This window comes from Antechinus flavipes, chromosome 4, assembly GCF_016432865.1.
Source record: "Antechinus flavipes isolate AdamAnt ecotype Samford, QLD, Australia chromosome 4, AdamAnt_v2, whole genome shotgun sequence".
NCBI lineage: Eukaryota > Metazoa > Chordata > Mammalia > Dasyuromorphia > Dasyuridae > Antechinus > Antechinus flavipes.
Window position 1 is genome coordinate 309,942,507 of NC_067401.1, and position 21,782 is coordinate 309,964,288.

At 35.7% G+C, this 21,782-nt stretch overlaps 1 protein-coding gene across 3 annotated transcripts in view; it reads right to left on the minus strand.

Moving 5' to 3' along the window:
* ECHDC1 (ethylmalonyl-CoA decarboxylase 1) overlaps nt 1-21,782 on the minus strand; it is a 61,119-nt gene that overhangs the window by 16,187 nt on the left and 23,150 nt on the right. For 2 of the 3 annotated variants that reach the window (XM_051997711.1, XM_051997710.1), the window contains exons 4-5: nt 9,466-9,518; nt 8,057-8,137 (exon numbers count right to left, since the gene is read on the minus strand). In XM_051997711.1, the coding sequence (XP_051853671.1) occupies nt 8,057-8,137; nt 9,466-9,518 (134 nt within the window). Of the gene's footprint in view, nt 1-5,861; nt 5,935-8,056; nt 8,138-9,465; nt 9,519-21,782 lie in introns of all 3 variants that reach the window. The other variant, XM_051997712.1, reaches the window with a different exon arrangement.

Sequence of the window (21,782 nt, forward strand, 5' to 3'; positions counted from 1 at the left end):
GATGTAGTAAAGTTTCAACAGTAAGGTGACTGGAATGCTATGGAAAGGGAAAAAACTGCTATTCACAGTGTAGGAAATCCTCTCCATTGTATTCATTTCTGTGGAAGAAGCTGGGAATTGGGCAGAGAAGAGTATCAGTAGTTACAGATCTGAGAAACAGATTGCTGATATATGGCACACTGAGGTGAACATGGAATCTAGCTTTGGTTTGGAGATAGCAGAATATAAACAGAATGAATAGATGGTATAATGCAAGGTATAATGTATTATTAGTTGTGAGTAGATCCACTGAGTGTAATGCAGGAGTAGGAGAATGTGGGAGGGACAGCAATAGTAAAGCTGAAGTGATTGAGGTTAGTGATAGTGAAGAGATGTGAGAATTGGGGTGGGAATATCCTCTGGTCTGTGCAAGTCCAATGGGGAAGAATTGGAAAGAATTTACAAACCCAAAATCTGCTGCGGCAAGAAAAGGGAAATTTATAGTTCGCTAAGAAGAAGCTCTCTTAGTGGGCAAAACTCCTCATTAGGAATTTGGCAAGGGGATGTTTAACAGACCCCCTGGTGATATAGGCAAATGTTGGCTTGGGGTTGGTTGCTGTTTAGGCTAATCAATAAAGGACCATCAAACAGAGATCTCCAATTAAATAAAATCACTTAACTGGGAGTTTAAAGGCTTCTTCCCAGAGTTTGGGAATTCCCTGAAGGGGATCCAGGCCACCCCCAAAAGATCTGTTTCAATGGAGATCTCCAATTGAATGAAACCACTTAACTTGGGAGTTGTAGGCCTTTCGCAGGGGAGAGCCTGAGACACCAAATCTCCTTTTTACAGATTTATTAAAGGGGACAGTTTCAAGGTTCATCCCCATCAGAAGAACTGGTTTATCTTCTTTCCCTGTTCCTCAGCATCATGATGTTAGGCATGGTGTCCAAGATATATTTTCTTCTGTTTTTTGTTTTATTTAGTTTTATTAGATTGGTGAGGATTTATGACTTGGGTACTCAGCTCTCACTGAGTACATTCCAGTGTAAAATCAAGAAATGGTGACAGTTATAAGAACAGTACGGGATAGTATTACTTTTTGTTAGGGAAGATTGCTTCTAATTTCTATCTAAAAACAAGTCTTAACAGAAGCACGCCGAATTCTAACAGAAGCATGATGAGTCTGTTATTTCATTAGATGAATGATATTGTCTTGATAAGATAAAGTAGTCATGTATCACATCGAGGCAGTGAACATACAGGGAGAAGTTAAGAAAAAGAATGAATCTATTTTTACAGACTAGCTACATAACATCCATTTGGCATTATGTGAAAGGCTGTGATAAATGCCAGCAAACTGAAGCCCCAGTGAAAGCTCCTGCCAGTTTCCTCACAAATGATTCTGAACAGGACTAGATTTCCCTTAGTTACACTGCCATGCTAGTATAGGAATTTTTTTTAAGTTTTTTTTTTTTATTAAGACTGGACTTAATAGATTATATTATACTTCAAATTACATTAGAAGAATTAAGATGCACGTTAATGATCAACTGGTAGTGAAGACAAAATAACTACCAGGCTAGATTTGACAAAATTCTGTATAGAAAAGTTTGTTTATTAGGGAAGCTGGATGAAACCAAAGTCTTCATAAGTGAGACACAATTAAAAGAGTCTGTAGAAATGTTTCTACAAGGCCTAGTGGTAAAGCATGAAATGACCCTTAACTTGTAGAGTAGTATGCCTATACCTCCCAAAAGGAAAAAGCACATTCAAACAAAACATTGGAATGTATTAGAAAATACATTAGAAAATTTGGGATATACTGGTACAAGTAAAGGTTTTTTACTCAGCTTCATTGCCACATTTGGGTATTTGTAGACTAGATTCACTTTATGTACTGTTCTTGTTAATAGTCTGGCTGATTCTTCTTTTTTATGTTCTTCTTGCTGTTGTCCACTCCTCTCAACTACACATCAGGTTATAGAGAGAACATGAAAAAAGGGAGATTCAAAAGATTTTAAATGGCAACTAGAATAAGGATATTGTTACTACCAAATAGCATGATCCATGGATCAGACAGAAAGATAAGTAGAGGTAGAGGATGTACTTGCACTTGCACTGTTAAGCATTTGCTGATTAATTATTTTTACTAATACGTTTAAAGTTCAAGAACACATGAAAATGCCAGGAAGGAGGGGGGCAAGGGGAATGTGGTGTTCTCTTCTTTAAAATATAATATGACTGTTCTCTTTGAGAGCAGATTTCTTGGGGAGGTTTTCTGGAGGCAGCCTTAGTTTCGGTTCAGAGTAATAATCACCCCAAATGCAGCCACGTGTTAAAAGTTCAGACCTTTTATTGCTTCCTCCAAAAAAGCCCGGTTAGTTTTCTTGGTGGCCTATCTCTCTGCTTGGTTCCAAGAGCTCCCTCCGAATGTCTCCAAATCCAAATGTTTGTCCTTCAGCCTCCAGCCAGCACAAAGGTGGAAAATGGATTGAATCTAACTCCACCCCCGAGAGTGGGCTTGTGGGCTTCCTCCCAGAGTGCTCCCCTCTCTATCAATCTTCCTAACTAACTGAAGCTCCAAGAGCTTCTTATATATGATCTCCCAAAGATTGACTCCTCCTCTGAGAGAGTGGGTTTATGAGATCTGAGAGTGGGATTACGGGCTTCTGACTTGGGAATCTCATATTGAATACTGACTTGTGAATCTCCCAAAAGTGTGAACTCCATTAAGTACTTAAATATATTAGTGAGCTAGAGAATTTGCTAAGTACCATGCTAAATTAGGCAATTGACATCACTTTGTAAGGATTCCAATAGGGGGAGATAGGATTCTTATGTAAAAAAAGTACATATAAAAATTCTAGAGAGAGAACTATGAATGAATGAAGATGGAAGCTTACTATTTTCATCTTTTTTTGTTGTTGTTTACTTAACCTTTCTCGAGGTTTTTCCCTTTGGTTCCAATTTTTTCTTTCACAATTAATATGGAAAAAATTGAAACTCTAAAAATCTTACAAAAATGAATGCTAAAAACTATCTTTACATGTAATTAGAAAAATAAAATACTACTGAAATAAAAATTTATAAGAGGTTGGTGTTTTTTTTTAAATGTATAATATAAAACTGTTTCGTAATGGTCATGTGATTTACATTCAAAACAATGCATACAATTGTATTGATTTTATGGAATGTGAATATACAAAAAGCTAAAATACTAAAAACTATTTAAACATGAAAGTTTTAAGCTGGAAGGTAGGCCTCTGATTAAAATAACATACCATTATTTTGAAAAAAAAAAATACTTTTTTTTTGTCCCTCACCTTCCACACACTGTCCCCTCTGTTTTTATATTATCTCAGTTGACATTTTAGGAAATAAAAGCTCAACTTTATAAAACATTTAAGATTTACAAAGTGTTTTCTCATAATAATTTTATGTACTAGTTAAAACAAGTATTATTATCCCAATTTTATAGATAAAGAAATTGAACCTTGGTTCACTTGACCAGTTATAATTAAAAAGTATTATGGCCAAGGTTTAAATAAAGACCATTGGATTCCAAAACCCATGACTTTTATCACTATAACCATTATGTCTCTAGGTTTCTAAAAGATGTGTGATCTTCCCCCATGGGAAAACTGAGGCACAATAGGATCACAAACCTGGGAAAGCTTCCTACCTTGATATCTGAAAGAAGTTCATTACTGTTTACCTCCCTATACCTTCTACAAACTTGTCCTGCTTCCCTAAAATTTTTTGAGTCCATAATAGCAAAGTTATAAAGTATGACTTGGACATGAATCTAGCACATAGTCAGAATTTGGTGATTACAGATGTTAAAGATTATGGATTAGGCAAAACCATAAGGGGGAATAACTGTCTCCATGGAGGCAAATTTCCCTTTTATGGCTGAGTTTTACTGGTTAGCCACTAAATGCCAAGGTTATCCCAAATGACTTTGTAAGACAGAGTGAGGCCAACAAATAGGGCAATTTTGCCTCACTTAAATCCAATCTCTGAGCAAGTCAGAAGACATCACCCATACTATTTTACCATTTTATATTTTTACTACTTCATTATTTTATTATTGTACTCCTATTTAAAGTCCAGTGATGACAAGCAAGTATTGAAGCAGCAGGTACAGATACACTGGGAGTTATAGTCACGACCCTACACACAGGCAGCCCTCTGGGAATCCGAGTAGCCTTTTTAAAGGACCATAATGCTCACCTTCTGATATAAGGGGTGAGAAAAAGTGCCCTAAAAATTGTTTCATGTAACCTAACCCTGGCCTACCTGCTGCAGTAAGTAAGGATCCTATCCTGTAGTTGAAATACAAAAATGTATAAAAACTTTTGCAAAGATGATTCTACTAATCACTGACTGGTACATGGAATATGGACAACAATAAAACCAGTAGACCTAAAAGAGAAAAAGCTTTAATTATGAGAGAACTCAGCAGGTATTGCATCCAAATAGCAGCCCTTGAGTTAAACAAGGCTGACAAATGAAGTACAGCTTACCGAAGTCAGAGCTGAAAAAATTTTTCTGGAGTAACCTGAGTGATGGGAACCTGGTATAGGTTTTGCAATCAAATCTAATCTAGTCAACAATCTTGTATGCCTCACAAAAGGAAAGAATGACAGGCTAGAAAGCACCACACAAACTTCATCAGTGTGTATGCTCCCACCATTACAAAGCTTGAAGAGATTAAAGAAAAATTTTATGAAGACGGAGAAGACCCTCATCATCAATGGCTGAAAGAGGACAAGCCTGTATTTCTGGGTGACTTTAACACCAGAATAGCACAGACTATCAGATGTGAGAGGTAGTCTTTGGGAGAATGGAGTCAGAAAAAGCAACAGCAATGGTTGCTTCCTATTGAAAACTTATGTGTCTGATGGCTGCCTCATCACCAACACTTGTCTGTTTATCTAAATGGAATAAAACTTTGTGAATACAACCTTTCACACTGGCATTTAAAAGATTATGTCATTGTAAGGAGAAGAAACAAATAGGATGTGAGAGTTCTGTAGGCGATCTGAGACATAGTGCTGGACTCATCATAGACTTATCCCCTCCAAGCTAAACATTTGAATTCCACAAAAACAGCAACCCCAAGGCAAGATGACTATCCAAAGAATCAATGTCAAGAAATTAGAGCACTTTCCCCTGGAACAGTTTATTGTTTATTTGGAGGGAAAGCTGAGCCAAAACATCAGCAACAGTGGAACAGAAAAGTTGTGGGCAGCTTACAGAGATTTGATATGCAACACCACATTTACTCATCTGAGCTAGAACACTTAGCAAACATCAGGATTGGTTTGATGAAAATGATGGAGAAATTCAGAAGTTACTAAATGAAAAATGAGAACTTTACAGGTTTTACCTGAAGGATAGTTTGTCTATCTCTAAAAAGATGCCATTTAACTTCATCAACAATAAAATGCAAGGGAAGCTTAGAGAGATGAAGAATTCTTGGCTCAGTAAGAAGGCAGATGAAATTCAGTTTTACACAGATAGTAACAACACAAAGTGCTTCTATGATGCCCTAAAAGCTATTTATGGGCTATGACTTATATATGTTGCATCACAACTACTCAGCACTGATTGGAACCATACCAATCAGTGGTAAGATCATAATCCTAAAGAGATAGGCTGAACACTTACATAGTGTTCTCAACAGACCATCATCAATCAATGCTGAAGCCACTGATTATATACATTACATTGAAATCAATCCCTCTCTAACTAAATTTGTAACTGAAGATGAGATTTGAATGCCATTAGGTTCTTCCCATATAAGCAAGTGCCTGATGCTGATTCCATTCTAGGCAAGATTTATAAGGCGGGGGCCACTGCTCATATAAAAACTTACTGAAGTCTTTTGGGTTATATGGCAAGAGGAAGTTATTCCCCCAGGAAATCGAGGATGCTTCCACCATCCATTTCTATAAAGAAAAAGGAAATAGGTGATCTTGTGATAATCACAGAGGAGTCTCTCTCTTAGTCACAGCTGACAAGGTTCTTGCCAAGTGTCCTCTTTAATAGGTTGATCTTTCACCTAGAAAATGATCAACTCCCTGAAAACCAATGTGACTTCTGAAAGGGCTGGAGAATGATTGATAAACTGTTTGCTGCCCAACTCCACAAGAAATGCAAGAGCAGAACAAAGATCTATACAAAATGTTTGTCAATCTGGCCAAGGCTTCTGACACTGTTGATCATAAAAGCTTGTGGAAGATAACATCAAAATTTGGTTGCCCAAAGAAGTTGATCAGATTGTATACCACATTTATGTAATGGCATTATTAAATGGGATCTGGATAAAGGATTGTGCGGTTATTAACATGCTATTTAACATGATGTTTTTAGTAATATTCTAGGAAGCATTTAATGGCAAAGAAAACAGCACCAAGGTGAGCTATTGCACTGAGGGTAAATTATTTAACTTGAAAAGCCTACAAATGTCAAGGCTACAGTGGAGGGAGAATTAGTGTGTGATTTTTTTTTTTTTTTTTTTTTGCATGTGACTGTACACTAACTCCACCTCTGAAGCTGAAATGCAATAAAACATTGATCAATTCTCTGTACTAATTTTGATTTAACAAAAAAACACATGTTCTTTACCTGCCACCACCAAATCATCCAAATATTAAACCATCAGTTCTAGCAAATGGAGAAATTCTGAATACTGTAGATAAATTCACTTGACAGTATAGTTTCTACGGATATATACATAGACAACGAGGTTGATTCACACAGTGCTAGAGCTAGCTCGGTGTATAGGATAGTCCAAAGGAAGGTGAGAGAGAAAAGATATTAGACTGCCTACCAAACCAATGGTCTACAGAGCTGTTATGCTGACTTCATTATTATATGCATGTGAAACCTTGATAGTATAGCAGAGCCATGCCAGAAAACTCATTTCCATTTGAATTGTTTAGGAAGATTCTGAAGATCTTTTGACAAAATAAAGTACCAAATACCAAGGTCCTTTCTCCAGCTAAACTGCCAAGCGTTCACACTACTGCAGTTAGTAACTTCAAAGGGCTGGCCATCTTGTTTGAATGCCAAATGTACATTTGCTTAAAAGATTATTTTATGGAGAACTTATGCAATGAAGGTGCTTACATGAAAGTCAGGAGAAATAATAAAAGGACACTTTCAAGATCTCTCTGAAGAACTTTGAAATTGATTATGTGATATGAGACATACATATAAGATCATCCAGCATGGTATGCCCATGTCAAATAAGGTGCTGTGCTCAATGAGTAAAGCAATATTGTAGTAGTTCAAAAAAAATGTAAGATACACAAATTTAGTAGCATCTCCACTCTATATGTTCATAGGGTCTATTTGAGCCTGACCTGAGCATTCTAAGCTCATATTGGTCTAATTAGCCACAACCAGACATATTATATGCTGACATTAACATGATGATGTCATTTTGGTCCACTTCAAAAATGAAAAACAACCATTATTAAGGCTTAAGGGATCCTTATATATGGTTTAATGGCTTATTTTTTGAGTTTGTTCTAGAACCACTTTCCCATGTCTGAACAGATGTATATTCTTACCCAACTTCTTTGTCTCCCTAAAATAAACTTTGAAGTCATTTACCATGAGATATGATAATACTGAGAAAACCCAAAAGTCCCAGCACACATTATTCTTGTTAGTAAGCTGTTTGTTTCTGCTAATTTTTATCTTATTTTTGCTTCTCTATAAGTTATGGTGTATATCTTATTTGTACAATATAATTGACCTGGAAGTTGGTCTTCACATCTTTATTCAGCATCCTTCCCCAAGGGCTACTTGTTTTTGGGCTGAGATGGAACAGAATTTATCCAAAATAATTCCTTTTCTGTACCAAAGCCATGCAAATAATAAAATTGACTATTAAAGATATATGATTAATAATGTACACAAAAATCTACAAGTGGTATATGACAAAATAAAACTGTTCATTGATACATAATTCTGCTCAGTAATACATAAGACATTGCCAGTCATCTCAGAATGAATGATAGTTATATATTTGTGTAAAAGCTAACACAATTTCCACTGTACCTGAAGTCACATGCTGTGGTAAATTCTGCTCCTCCACCCATTGCTCTTCCTTGAACCAAAGCAACACTTATTAAAGGCAGCCTATACATAATAAAGAAAAACAACAAAATATTATTAACTTGTTTTATATATTTGAATGTCAATTTATAAAGTTGTGTCAATATCTTATAAGATTTAATGGGAGAGCTACATTATTACAGTACGTTATAATTAGAAATAACCTCCAAAAGACAATGAAACATAGGGCTTTCTTACAGATGGGGAGAGAGGAAAAAAGGGGAGTAAGAGAGAAAATGCAACTTATAATTCATATTAAAATTACTGTAATCATTCTCCCTAAATAGACTGATAATCTGTAACTATAAACTGCATTTGGAGTAACACTTTAACTGGACATATGGAGCAACAACGAAACTTAGTTCCAGAGATATTTGAGTCCTGGAATATCAAACTGGAGGAAGACACATAAGGAGCTTAGAAAGAAAAATTCATTTTACAAATAGTAAGTAATTCTTTTACAAAATGCTCATCTTTTATAGACTGCTGCCCAATATTATTAATCATTTCACTCAGAACTCAGTTGAATAGAAGTTTTCCAACTCATTTGAGTCCAGGGCAACTTATGAGCACAAATGAAGACTTAGTCTCAGCTGTCCCTAAAACTTCTCTTCAGTCACTCAGGGAAATTCTATATGGATATAAAGGAGTACCACTATCCCTGTCTACATTATGTAATCTCAAAATGAGACCAGGAAAAATCAATCGGTATTCATGAATCTGAATGGGACTGTGCAAGTGTGAGATTCATAGGTAAAAAAGAGTAATCAGTTCAGGCAGAGTGTGCCCCTCAATATCAATATCAATAAAGATAATGCTAGATTACACAACCCTCTCCACCCCAACTCCCAACCCATCCCTACATCTTCTTTTTCATTGATGCAAATTCTTGCCAAGGCTTTGCTCAATTAAGTCTTTTCTCTTTGCAAAGCATTTTCCAGCCACCATAGCCCACAGACATTGCTTCTTCCTTCAGTCTCACAGCATTCACCTGTACAACTGACAATTAATTCTGGAATTACTTTATGGTAGCTTTTGTATGATATTTACTTATCTTTACTTAGTTAATTTTCCTGATGTCTTCTCTAAAGATTTTGAGGTTCAGAATAAGTATGCCTTATATTTATTTTCCTCATTCTCTAAGCCCCTTGTTTGTATACAACAGGTGTGTAAACATTTGCTTATTACTCTTTATTTGTTCATAATCCTGAGTCTTTTTAAATGATAGTCAAAGCTGCCAAAAGAAGTGTTCATCACTTGCCTCAGCATTTTCAATGACTGATATGTTTACAGTTACAACAACAGTGGAATTATAAAGTGGAACAATTCCATAATAAAGAAAGAGATACTACCTCATAAATCTTGTTAAGGTGTTTTGCATAAACATGCACAATTCAACTCCATCCTACAAATAAAAATAAAAATAAATAAATACACACACACATACACATAAACACACACAATTAATATTATTACATTACAGAGTGAAAACTTTTTCTGAATTTGAGAATTTCCAAGTTGTAGAACTCAAAAATAAACCTGAGTTTCCTCTTTTTTGCAGATTTTGTGTAGCTTGTACAACAAGGTGTATTGTCCCCAAATAATTGCTTTCATGTTTTCTAAAGCCGAATTACAACTGAAAACCTAAAACCAAAATAATAAATGTATATAAGATAGCTTAGTATAACAATTTTTTATTTAACAATTCACAATTAAAGCAATTATTCTAATTAACATAAAGAATAGATTTTTCTTCGCCATCTAATCAACACACATTTCTCAAACATCTAATAGGCAGTGGAGATAAAATACAAAAACAAGATATTCCTTATCTTCAAGACTTTAAATTCTAAAGGGGAAACAACAAAAGAAGGAAACAAGACTACTATGTGGCACTCATTTCTGGTCTGATTGCACAAAGGAAACTAATTCTGATATGTCACACATCCATATTGTATTACTTATATAATGACTGTAGAAGATTTTAGTTTATGTTTATATATCTATATGTAATTTTGATACTTGCTATATCCAATAACTTTTGACTCTTTTCTTGAAGGAAGTTCTCTTGAACTATAGATATGAAGTGTATGTATTGTGAAAAAAAAGGTTAAACTTTTTTGGTTTTTTAGTCTTGAATAAACTTTTTCACATGTACTTAATGGTAGTCTTTTTGCTCATACCTTATCTATCATGTGCATTCCAAGACAAGATTACTATGTCACATAAAATTATACTGTTCATTTCTCAGTCCAAACTTAAAAAAAAAAAAATGGAAGTAACAAGTAGAAAGATAAGACCACCAGGATAATAACAATCACTAAATCCATAAAAGACCAAGGTATCATAGGTTAGTAAAAAGTTAATCAAGAAGGCAAAGAAAAACGTTATCCTCCAGGTAAGTATATGTACATTTCAGAGTTGACTAATTCCCTTCTATGTCACAGAAAATTGAAAAATTATATATTACCCTCTCCACCTTGCATTTTTCCAAACTGTTCAATTCACCAAAGAACTATATACATCTTGATGGTCTATATGACATCACTAGTATCAAAACAATATTTATTTAGTGTAACTTCCGGGCTAGCTCTCAGGAGGGCTTCAGGATCAAAGTCCTTGGTCTTTAGGAGGAGATGTGAAGGAGGCAGGCAAGCTGCCACATGGCTCATCAAAGATGTATCCTGGACTCAAGTCTGGAGCCTGAAGACTTCTCTGCTGAGCAAGCTACACAGAGAGACTCTGACTCTCTCCCTCAGCCCTCCAATCCTTCCCTATGATTACCTAACCACAACATATTCACTAGGCACCAATCATGAGGAGAGCCATCATATCACCATATGTTTATAGAACCATTATCTCACATTGAGTAGGTACTTAGCTTTAAGTACTCTGCTATCTTAGATTCAAGTACACCTTTTCAGAGTTCCAGCCCTCTGTAATCATTTCAGTTCTTTACAATTTAGGATTATGGATAAAATCAAAACAGTACAATCAATATTTTTAATAATTCTTTCTCTAAGCCCTGTCTAAAATTTTTTCAAGATTAATCCTTGCACTCCATTGACTATTTTGCCTTTTCAACTGAGGACTATCTACTTTCTATGAATACTGTTATACTACTCTTTAAACAAGTGGTATTAGAACTGTCAAGATAGTAGGATATTTTTCCAAAGCTAAGGAAGGCCCAACAAGCAGGCTGTGCCCTGAATTTGGAATAGCAACAATCCTTTGTGCTTTCCCTCTGGATGATCTCAGCCATTGTAAAATTCCACAACTGTTTCTGGTTATGAACGCTTTCTATGAATCAAACTTTTTACCCCTCATTATCAGAGCTTCAGTTCAATGAGTAACCATAGATAAATGTATTGAGATCTCACCACTCACCATTCTGTAAAAAAACAAAACAAAACTCCAGTCTCTTCTCTGGATTCAGTTCATCCTGGATCACTCTGGTAAGGATATCCTTTCTAAATGGCACACTTCTTATTAACTGGCCTCTCTATATGCCTCCACTCTTTTACCATACATCCCTATTAAATTTGCAATTGTGTACACTTTTACACCTCAGCCAAACCGATTGTGATTAGAATTGTCTTTGGTGTGCTTTGTTAAAACTATCTATATCATGTTGTAAGCTAGCCTGCTGTTTATGTGTTTTAACATTTTGTCTTTGTCTGTGTCTTTGTAAAATGTAAAATGACTAGGTCACATTTGTGTTGTGAGATAATGTTACTTTGAAAGATTTAAAATGCAGACAGATAAACTGTATCTAGAGAGTTTTGAACACTGAAAAAATTAATGAACTTTTATAGTTGAAACAATTGTCCCAGTAAACAGAACTTATTCCCACTTTAGGCCTTCCATGGGAAATTTAGTTATAAGAAAAAAAAACAACAGTAAGACACTTTCCCCTCTTATCTCAGATCAGATTTCCAAATATTAGTGTTGAAAAAAAATTCTGGAAAAATAGAGAAACTTGAATTACATTCTGCCTCAGACATGTAGCCCCATTGCCTAGGGCCCATGTGCTGTAGGGGAAGGCAATAGATGCAATAGGAACACTCTTCCTCCCCCAGTAGTCTCAATGATCCCAGATATTTTGTAGCCCACTCTTCTAGGCAAGCTTGGGGGGGGTATTATCCAGGTGAAGTATGATCTGTTTATTCTGTCCCCAGCAGCTGCAAGTGGCCCCAGTCCTAGCAGCCCCCAAAACTGCAGCTGTAATAGGGCTGAGGTAGGGGAGGAGGAAGAGGAGGTAGGTCCCACTTCCAGCATCTGCTTTGCCCTGCCACCAAAAACCACTATCAATGGGGAAATCCTGGGACAGTCATCCCAACCATTGCGATTCCCATTCAGTAGCTAGTTCCTTATGCCCCATCTTCTAAAGCCCAGTTGGTATCTGCAGTGCAGGCCAGCCAGTATCTGCAGTGCAGGCCCAGCCCTCAGCATGTCCTGCCTAGCTACTGCCTGAGAAGGTCCTGGGCAGCATCTAGCATGGTAATACAAAGTGTGGAAGCCAGTTAGTTTCTGTCCTTGGTGAGCCCACCCTTCTCTATTCCAGTTGCAGAAATTTAGAAATTATGTAATCTTAAACAAGTTCTTTAATCTCTGTTTGCCCCAGTTTCCTGATCTGTAAAGAGGGAAAAAATTAATGGTACCTACCTCTCAGGGTTGTGAAAATCAAAATAATATAATGATTATAATGTGCTTAACATGGTGATTGGCATATATCTGTTATTATTTCTTTAACTGAATATAATTTTTCCATGTCTGACAACTCTACAGTGGTTTTCAACTACCAGGTATTTGCTCTATGTCTGAAGCCTCAGAATATGTGTAGTTTTAATTTATAAGTAAAATATATATGAAATGTTAACTGTAAAGGGAAACATCAGGAAAGATATTAAAGCTCTAAGTTGTGGTTAGTGAAATTTTACAATTTAAGGAAAAAATTTCTGGGACTGTAACTTACTATTATTTGGAGATTTTATTACAGGAACAGCTGTCAGAATTGCCATGAAAAAAAAAATAGAAAATGGCTTATGCTGAAGACCAGGAACTCCTAAAGGTGGATTGTTATGCCTGGGGAAAGTTTAGAGATGACCTCAGATATGGATTAGCTGTAAAATATTTTGACTCTATTTCCCTATATGCTATTTCCTTGCTATAAAGGAAAAATCCCACCTGGCTAATCATGAGTCTTGCTTTTAACACTGTGACTACTTGATTGGCTGTCAAATATGACTTGTACCTGGAATCAAACAGAGTTAAGCGAGCTTTTCCATCATTATACTACTATAATTATGCCCTTCTTTTTCCTTTTACAGAAAATTTCTACAATCAAGATTTGTGAGTACAGTACTATATCTATTAAATAATATATTGATACTGGAATATTTCTGAGTTACCATAATAGAATGCAAGTATAAACATCTTACAATTTTAATCTATATTTGTGGTCAAATTATAATATAATATAAGGATAAAATCCTCCTAAGGATGAAATGATCACATAAGGTAATAAGACAAAGATGTAATGTGAAAGTTTTCTAACTAAATGGAACAGTAAATTTTGAGACAGTAACAGGATTATATGGTTGGCTTCCAAATTTATCTATCATGAAAATGCAGGAAATCAAAATTAGATTGAGAATTTTACACATAAATTGTATTGATAATAATAGCAAATAAAGTTAAATTATTTTAAAGTATCTGATGGTTTTAAAAGGCAAAAGAGTTCATTTTGCAGTTAGAACCTCAAAATTGTTTAAAAAGATTTTATATCAGGTACAGGACTTAAGTAAGGAGAAACAACAAATGGAGTTTGAACAAAAATACTTTGAAATTTCACAACTGGAGAACCAAATATAAATGATATTATTAGCAGAAATATCTAGGAACCTCTATATTTGGAACTAGAGAAGCAGAGCCCCTTTTAGAACTGTACTGAAAATAAGTATATTGTCTAAGAAAAGATATTAAGGGACCAGATAACTACCAGAAATATCTGGAATTCAAAATGTGTTCATTAAATGGATATTGAGAATGAGTTACTAGGATATAAAGAATCTTTACATCAGGAAATATTGGTGATAACTATTATACTGCTTTGGTCTTTAGTTTCAAGATGTTCAACTTTTCTCAGGTATCTTGGTGGCATGAAAAATCTCACTTTTCAGAATTAATCCACTGTAAGCCCCTCTAAGTAATTTGATCTGTACCTGACAATGCAATTATGAAAATTCTGAGAAAACTTTACTGCATTATTTGAACTTATCCTTGCATAGCTGGGAAACTGAATCATCTCTTTGTGCTGTTTAGTGACTTTTAACTAAGGACTTAGGCTATGCTGACCAGAAACTCAGATCCAAAGATGGATAAAAAGAGTTTTCTCATACTTATCAACCCATCTGTCTTCTAAAGAGACCTTACCAGTCCTTCTGACTATTTTCTCAGCTGCCAAAATTGTGGCTATATACTTCTGAATCACCTAAAGAAAGCCCCCACGCCTAAGTAGACAGCAGAACCCTCCAAGGACCTCAAGGCTTGTCTAATACAGACCCAGAAATAGTCAACAAGTAGATGAGATTTCTGTCCCACAATTTCATATGAGGGCTGAGCATACTTTCCTAATTGATTTTTCCCTCCTTTCCCTTTTATCATATGCCCAATCACCAAGGTTACCATTCAAGCATATGTTGATATTTCTCCCTCCACATTCTTGGGCCCTCCTCTCTTTTAGCTAGCAAGCAAATAATGGCTAGCAATGATACTTGGGACATATTTCCTAAAAAGTTCATGCCACTAATAAACTCAAACAATATCTTCTGGACTAACTGGCTTTTTGTGGCATCTTGGCTTCTATCTGCTTCTTCTTTATTGGCCATAAGGAAATGAGTTCTTTCAATCCTCTTCTCTTTGATCAAAAAGAGAAATTGTGAAGATATTAGGAGATACCTTGTTTTTCAGGGCTAAGGCCTAACAAGCAGGCTGTGCCCTGAGCAACAATCTTTTGTACTCACCCTCTGGATGATCTCAGCCACAGAAAAATCCCAGAATTATTTCCAGTAATGAAATTCTGCTATTATAACTCAAACTTGTCACATTTTTACTGTTACCCCTTATTGTCAGGGCTACAATCTACTAAGTAGTCATAGGTATAAATACTGAGATTTCCCATACTGATTCAGGCTCCCCACTAGGGGGAGGGCTCCAGCACATATGTCCTTGCTTGCAAGCTATCTCCCTCACTTTGAAAATAAACTTCTTTTTGATTCTTGACTCTCCTATCTCTAGCCTGCTTTGTTTGACTTAAATCACCCACAAGTTAGAGGCCAGTTACATTCAGTTGACAGAACTAATTCAATTTTTTCTTAAACTTAATTTTTTAAAACTTCTGTAAAAGAAATAAATTTATATAGTGTTCTTCAAGCATATAATATTAAAACTGAACCAATTATTTCTTAAGTTTAAATAATCAAGGGGCGGAAATCTTTGAAAATTAAAGAAAGTTATAAGCCTAATAAAAACTATGTTAGAGATTCAATTACTTCTCTATTAAAAACTTTAAAATGTAATGGAAAAATAGTAGCATAATCAACAATATAATAATAATAAAAATATTTAATAAGGATATTAGAGCATTTTATCAGAATTGATCTGGGCATTTTATCTAAACTATAATCTATGCAAGCTATCTCATTATGTTGAGCACAGAAAACTTAAGGCAATTTCATCAAATAAGCAGATATTTCAAAGATGTATTTGAGATTATAAAAGGCAGAGTGTTTGCTACAGAAAGAAAAGCCTCTTTTACAGAGGGACTATTCATAAGACCATGTTAACAATTTCAGAGCCTCTTAGTTGGGACAGAACAGTCTTATTCAGACCTTACAGCTGCAAACTGTAAACATTTTTGAATCTCGAGAGTCATGAAGCTATTTTAAATTAAGTATTCTATACATTTATGCTCACCACTTTGACACAATTATACTACGAAAATGACATTCGTATTAATATTTTAACATATGCTGCTTTATATGATTTGTTGTACTTTAATCTCCTTCCGATAGATTCCTTATCACACCCTACAAAAAAGCCATCCTTTTTTGACCCTCAAGCCTTTTACATCACCATCTATCTATCTCTAAAGGTGAGGACCCTGACTCTTATTTTACTTATAAAACTAGAGACCATTATTCAGGTACTCCCTTTATTTCTATTTTTTTTTTTTTATTACAAAACTCCTTGACATCATCATCTACTTCTTCTTCCTTTCCCTGTCTTTGACAAAGAGGTAGTTTTTCCTTTGCAAAGGCCAATCCTTCTACATGTGTACTTGATTTCAATCCATTTTCTTCAGTAGACTGCATTTTTAATCATCCCCATATCCCCATGTCAAATTTTCAACCATTCCCTGCTTTCAAATATGTTCAAATCTCCCTCCATCCTTAAAAAGAATACCTTCACTATACTCTACTATCCCCTTTATCTATGACTATACACACACACATACACACATACACACACACATACACACATATACACACACACAAATAAATCTACATATAGTTATCTATATTTTTCTTTTTCGGCTTAATTCACTGCTATCACCACTTCCTCACCTCTTACTCATTCAACCTATTGCAATTTGCTTTCTAGCTTCATTACTTAACTGAAATTGTTCTTTCCAAAGTGATTCACCATCCCTTAATTGACAAATCTGTTGGTCTTTTCTCAGTATCACTCTACCTACTGTATTTAATTCAGTTGACCACCTACTTCTGGATACTCTCAGTTTTTGGGACACCATTATTCCCTTCTTCTCCTCATACCAACTGACTATTTATCTTCTGTCTTCTTTGCTGGATCATCATTCAAATCATGCCTCTAAATGTGGCTGTACCCTAAGGTTCTTTAATATATCTTCTCTTCTCCTTTAATCTTTGCTTTCCCTCTTCTCTCTCCAAAAATAATTTGGGTGGGTGGCCTCATTAGCTCCTGTGGGTTTACCTTTTCTATGTAGAATATCTATATATTCAACCTCAGTTTATTCTCTGAACTTCAGTCCTCTCTCTCCAATTGCTTATTGGAAGTGTCTTTCCCTATGATAGAATGGTTCCTCTCAGAACCTCAATTTAAGAAGGATGCCTAGGCCAGCCATGTTTTATTCTTCTTCAGGCTGTATGTATTCCAGACTTTTTCTACCATATTATAGCTTTACCCCACTCCATTTCAGCTTTTTTTTAGGTGCCTTAGAATGAAAGCTCCTTGAGAACTGGAACTGTCCCCTCTTACTAGTATTAGTATACCCATCTTTAGCACAATGGCTGCTAAGAGCTTAACAAATGATTACAGACTACTATAGCCACTGCAGCCAAAGTTATTTTCCTTAAATGGAAATATGATCTTATTATTCCCTACTGAATAAACTCTAGTGCCTCTAGGAAAAATTATAAACTCTATTTAGCTTTAAAGCTCTTCACAACCTAGTCCTAACCTATTTTTCTAGTCTCTCTTTCATATTCCGCAATACAGCAAAACTGGCTTCTCTATTCTTTACATATGATTCTTCATCTTCAAACTCATGCCTTTGAACTAGGTGTTCTCCACCCTTGGAGGTACTGCTTACATCTCTACCTTATAAAGTTCTTTTCTGACAAGACACAGCTCAAGCTTCATCTTTTGCAAGAAGCCTTTACTGAGTCTTCCTTTTCTGTTCCACCCCCAACAAACTATCTTATAGTTAATGATCTTGTACTTATTTATATTTATTTTGTGTGTGTACATAAATATACATTGTATATATCATATAAAATATCATACATATATGTATATTTCTTGTCTTGCCATTACAGTGTAAAATTTCTTTTAAGTAGGAATTATTTCATTTATTGTATCCAGAGCTAGCATATCTGGCACATAGTTGACACTTAATAAATGCTTATTGAATGAAACATTAATCGAGTCCTGGAAAGTTTTTGCATAAAGGGAAGCTTGTTAAATCACAGATTTTTCCATTAATTTACATTATAATCAAAATTTAAATTTATAATGTATAGATAAAAAGCAATGTGGTAAAACAGAAAGCATCTAAATTTGTAGTTAGAGGCAGTGACCAAATAGCAGGTCTACTCCTTAATTCTCTTGTGACCTTGAATAAGTCATAACCTCTCTGGAATATAGTTTCCTCAACTATAAAATCAGAAGATTGTGCTACATGATCACTGAAAGTTTCTTCTAGCTTTAAACTTTAATCTTATGAAACTCATTCTAAGACAAACTCAGTAGATGCCAGAAATTTTATTCGTTCTAAAAATTTCTATTCCCTGAAAAATATTTTTTTTATTAAAAAAGACATTGAAAACTCTGTTTCAGAGCTAATTAAAATTATTTTTGGAGAGAGAAGATGTTGGAATCCTTACTAACTGCTAACTAATTAGAGTTGATCTAATCTTACAAGAAGATGTTTTGGGCAGAACCTGAAACAAGGTACTAAGTAGAACTAAGTTCAATGAGTTCACACCTCCCTTGAAGCTCGTTGGGCCAGAGAGCACTATGGGAGAAAACCCATAATCCCTCTCTCTCGTATCCCACAATTCCTCCCTCTTGGATAAAAGAAACAGACAGAAGCTCTCGGTCAGATTTGAGTAGAGTTACGCCAGAAGCCCTCTCTCCGAGGCAAGGCAGAATATTTTCCACTTGGCTGGCTGGTGGCAGAAGTGTTCTTCAGAGAGGAAGACGCTACAAGTCGAGATTTCACCGGAATGACATGAAGACTAGAGCTGGCTGGAGGCTGAAGAAAGCAGAGGCAGAGGCTGAAGGACCAGACCTTTGGATTTGGTGACATTCGGAGGGAGCTCTTGGAACCAAGCAGAGAGATAGGCCTCTAAGCTAACCGGGCTATATTGGGATAATAAAAGATCTGAACTTTTATCACCTGGCTGCATTTTGAGAAGAAAAAGCTCACCACATTTTGGCGCCCGAACAGGGACCGATTCAGATCCATCTGAACTAGATCACAACATTTTGGCGCCCTGAACGTGGGACAAACAGACCCCTCAGTGGATTTCAGTGGAAAAGCTCTGATCCTGATTCAAGTGGAAAAGCCTCTGATCCTGATCCAGTGGAAAAAACTTCAACCCAGAAATTAGGGTGAGTGCAACAAAGAAATTTTGTTAGAAGAGTTAAAGTAGAATTTCAGCTAAGATGGGACAGATATTTAGAAAACAGTCTGTTTCTGTTCAAGGAAAATGTTTAGAGAGCATTGTCAAAGTTATGGAAAGCCAAGGTTTAATTATAAGTTTACAGCAAATCACTGAACTTTTACAAACTGTAAAGGACATATGTCCTTGTTTCTCTCTTGATAAGGAATTAGATTTAAATGAATGGAAATTGGTTGGAGAGGATCTTTGTCAATTCTATGATAAAAATGGGCCTAACTCAATAATTAATACATACAATGTAATACAATTGGCTATAAGAAGTTATTTAAGTGATAGAATGATGAAAAGGAAAGTACAGGAGGAAGAAATGCCAACTTTACTAGGTGAAAAGGAGGACGAATCAGATGAGAATGGAGTTAATTACAATTCTGAGTATGATACTTCACAGCAGGAGGAATTAGGTGATTCCACATCTCATGACCCTCCCCCCACAATTAACCCTTCATGGGTGGAACAAGGGGGAGGGAGAGAGACAGAAACACAGTCAGCTTCTCCTGTAAAGCAGAATTTAACAAGATTAGAAAAAGCATTAATTAAAGCAAAAAATGAAGGAGAAGATATATCTGATTTTATAAATGCATATCCTGTGATTGAAGAGCTCAACTCCTCAGGTCAAAAAGAGAGAAAATACACTCCTTTTAATTTGGGAAAAATTAAAGATTTGAAAAAGGGTTGCACTCTTTATGGGGCTACATCATCTTATGTGAAGATGTTACTGGATAATTTATCTTATGAAATCTTAACCCCGAATGACTGGAAATCCATAGTGAAAACTTGTCTAGAACCGGGACAAAATTTATTGTGGCTTTCAGAGTTTCGTGAATTATGTAGGATTCAAGCCCAACGCAATAGGCAAACAGGAGCTATTGTACAAGTTGCTTTTGACCAACTAGCTGGTGAAGGTCAGTATGCAGAGAGTTCAGAACAGATTTATTATCCATAACAGTGTATGAGCAAATTTCTAAGGCTGCAATAAAAGCTTGGAATTCTCTCCCTGGACAGAAAGATGGAAATAATGCTTTCACAAAAATAGAGCAAGGTCCCAATGAACCTTTTGCAGATTTTGTGGGACGTCTGAAAACAGCTGTAATAAGAACCATTGGAGATAATGCTGCCACAGAAATAATGACTAGACATTTGGCTAAGGAAAATGCCAATGAGATTTGCAAGAGAATTATATGGGGGCTAGACAAAAATGCTCCTTTAGAAGAAATCATAAGATGCTGTGCCACAGTGGGCACAAATGCTTATTATGCCCAGACTATGATAAACATGGAAAGACAAGGTCCTTCTTGGCAGAGGAATTCTAGAGAAATTCGTCGATGTTTTCAGTGTGGAAAAATTGGACATCTAAGAGCCCAATGTAGATACAGAGATACAATGAGAAGACAGGGTGAGAGAAAACCCAAAACCCCATGTCCAAAATGTAACGGAGGCTTTCACTGGGTCTCTAAATGTATATTGACCCAGAGGAATGAGAGGCAGGGCCCAGCTCTAAAGTATCAATCAAAGGACAGGTGGGGCATGATAGCAGCTGAGGTTACACCCAGAGAGACTTTAGAAATTCAGTACTCTGATGTCATCAACCAACAGAAAAGCAATCAGGATTACAGTTGGGGAGAATACAGGCCTTTTAAGACAACAAGACAATATCCAATGCAAACAACTCCAATGTAATTACCAGATGATGAGAAGAAATCCCAAATTTGGTAAATAGAAGGGAATTAGGTTAATTGCTTGGGAAGAGGATCTGCTTATATTTCCACAGGTGGAAAAGGCTAACAATGAGACTGTCAAAAGAACTTTAAAATCCTCAGCTTTCAGTTCCTGAAAAACCAGCAAGAATCACTGGATTCCCTGAGATGAAAAATTGTTGATGAGACTTTTTGCAGTACTTCAGAGCTTACAGGAATTATTAGATTCCTGGCGCATGAACTAATGGACAATGGATTCCTTATGGACTATTTCTAGGACTTATGGACATTTGTAAATTTTCAGGTCGATTTATGTTGTTACATTACTACTTGCCTGTGTTATATTACTATGTGCTTATGTATTTTAAGCAATTGCAAGAATCATTGGATTTCTTGAGATGAAAGATTGTTGATGAGACTTTTTGCAGTAGTTAAATTTTCATGTTGATTCATGTTATTTGTTACATTACCACTAGCCTGTGTTATATTGCTGTATGCTTTTGTAAATTATGTATAATGCCTCCCATATTGATGGATTTATGTATACCATGTATATCTGTTACAAAGTTCTGGCCCATATTGATGGATTTATGTGTACCCCCTCAGAAACCCCCTATGTTTTAAAACAAAAGAAAGGGGGAGATGTTGGAATCCTTACTAACTGCTAACTAATTAGAGTTGATCTAATCTTACAAGAAGATGTTTTGGGCAGAACCTGAAACAAGGTACTAAGTAGAACTAAGTTCA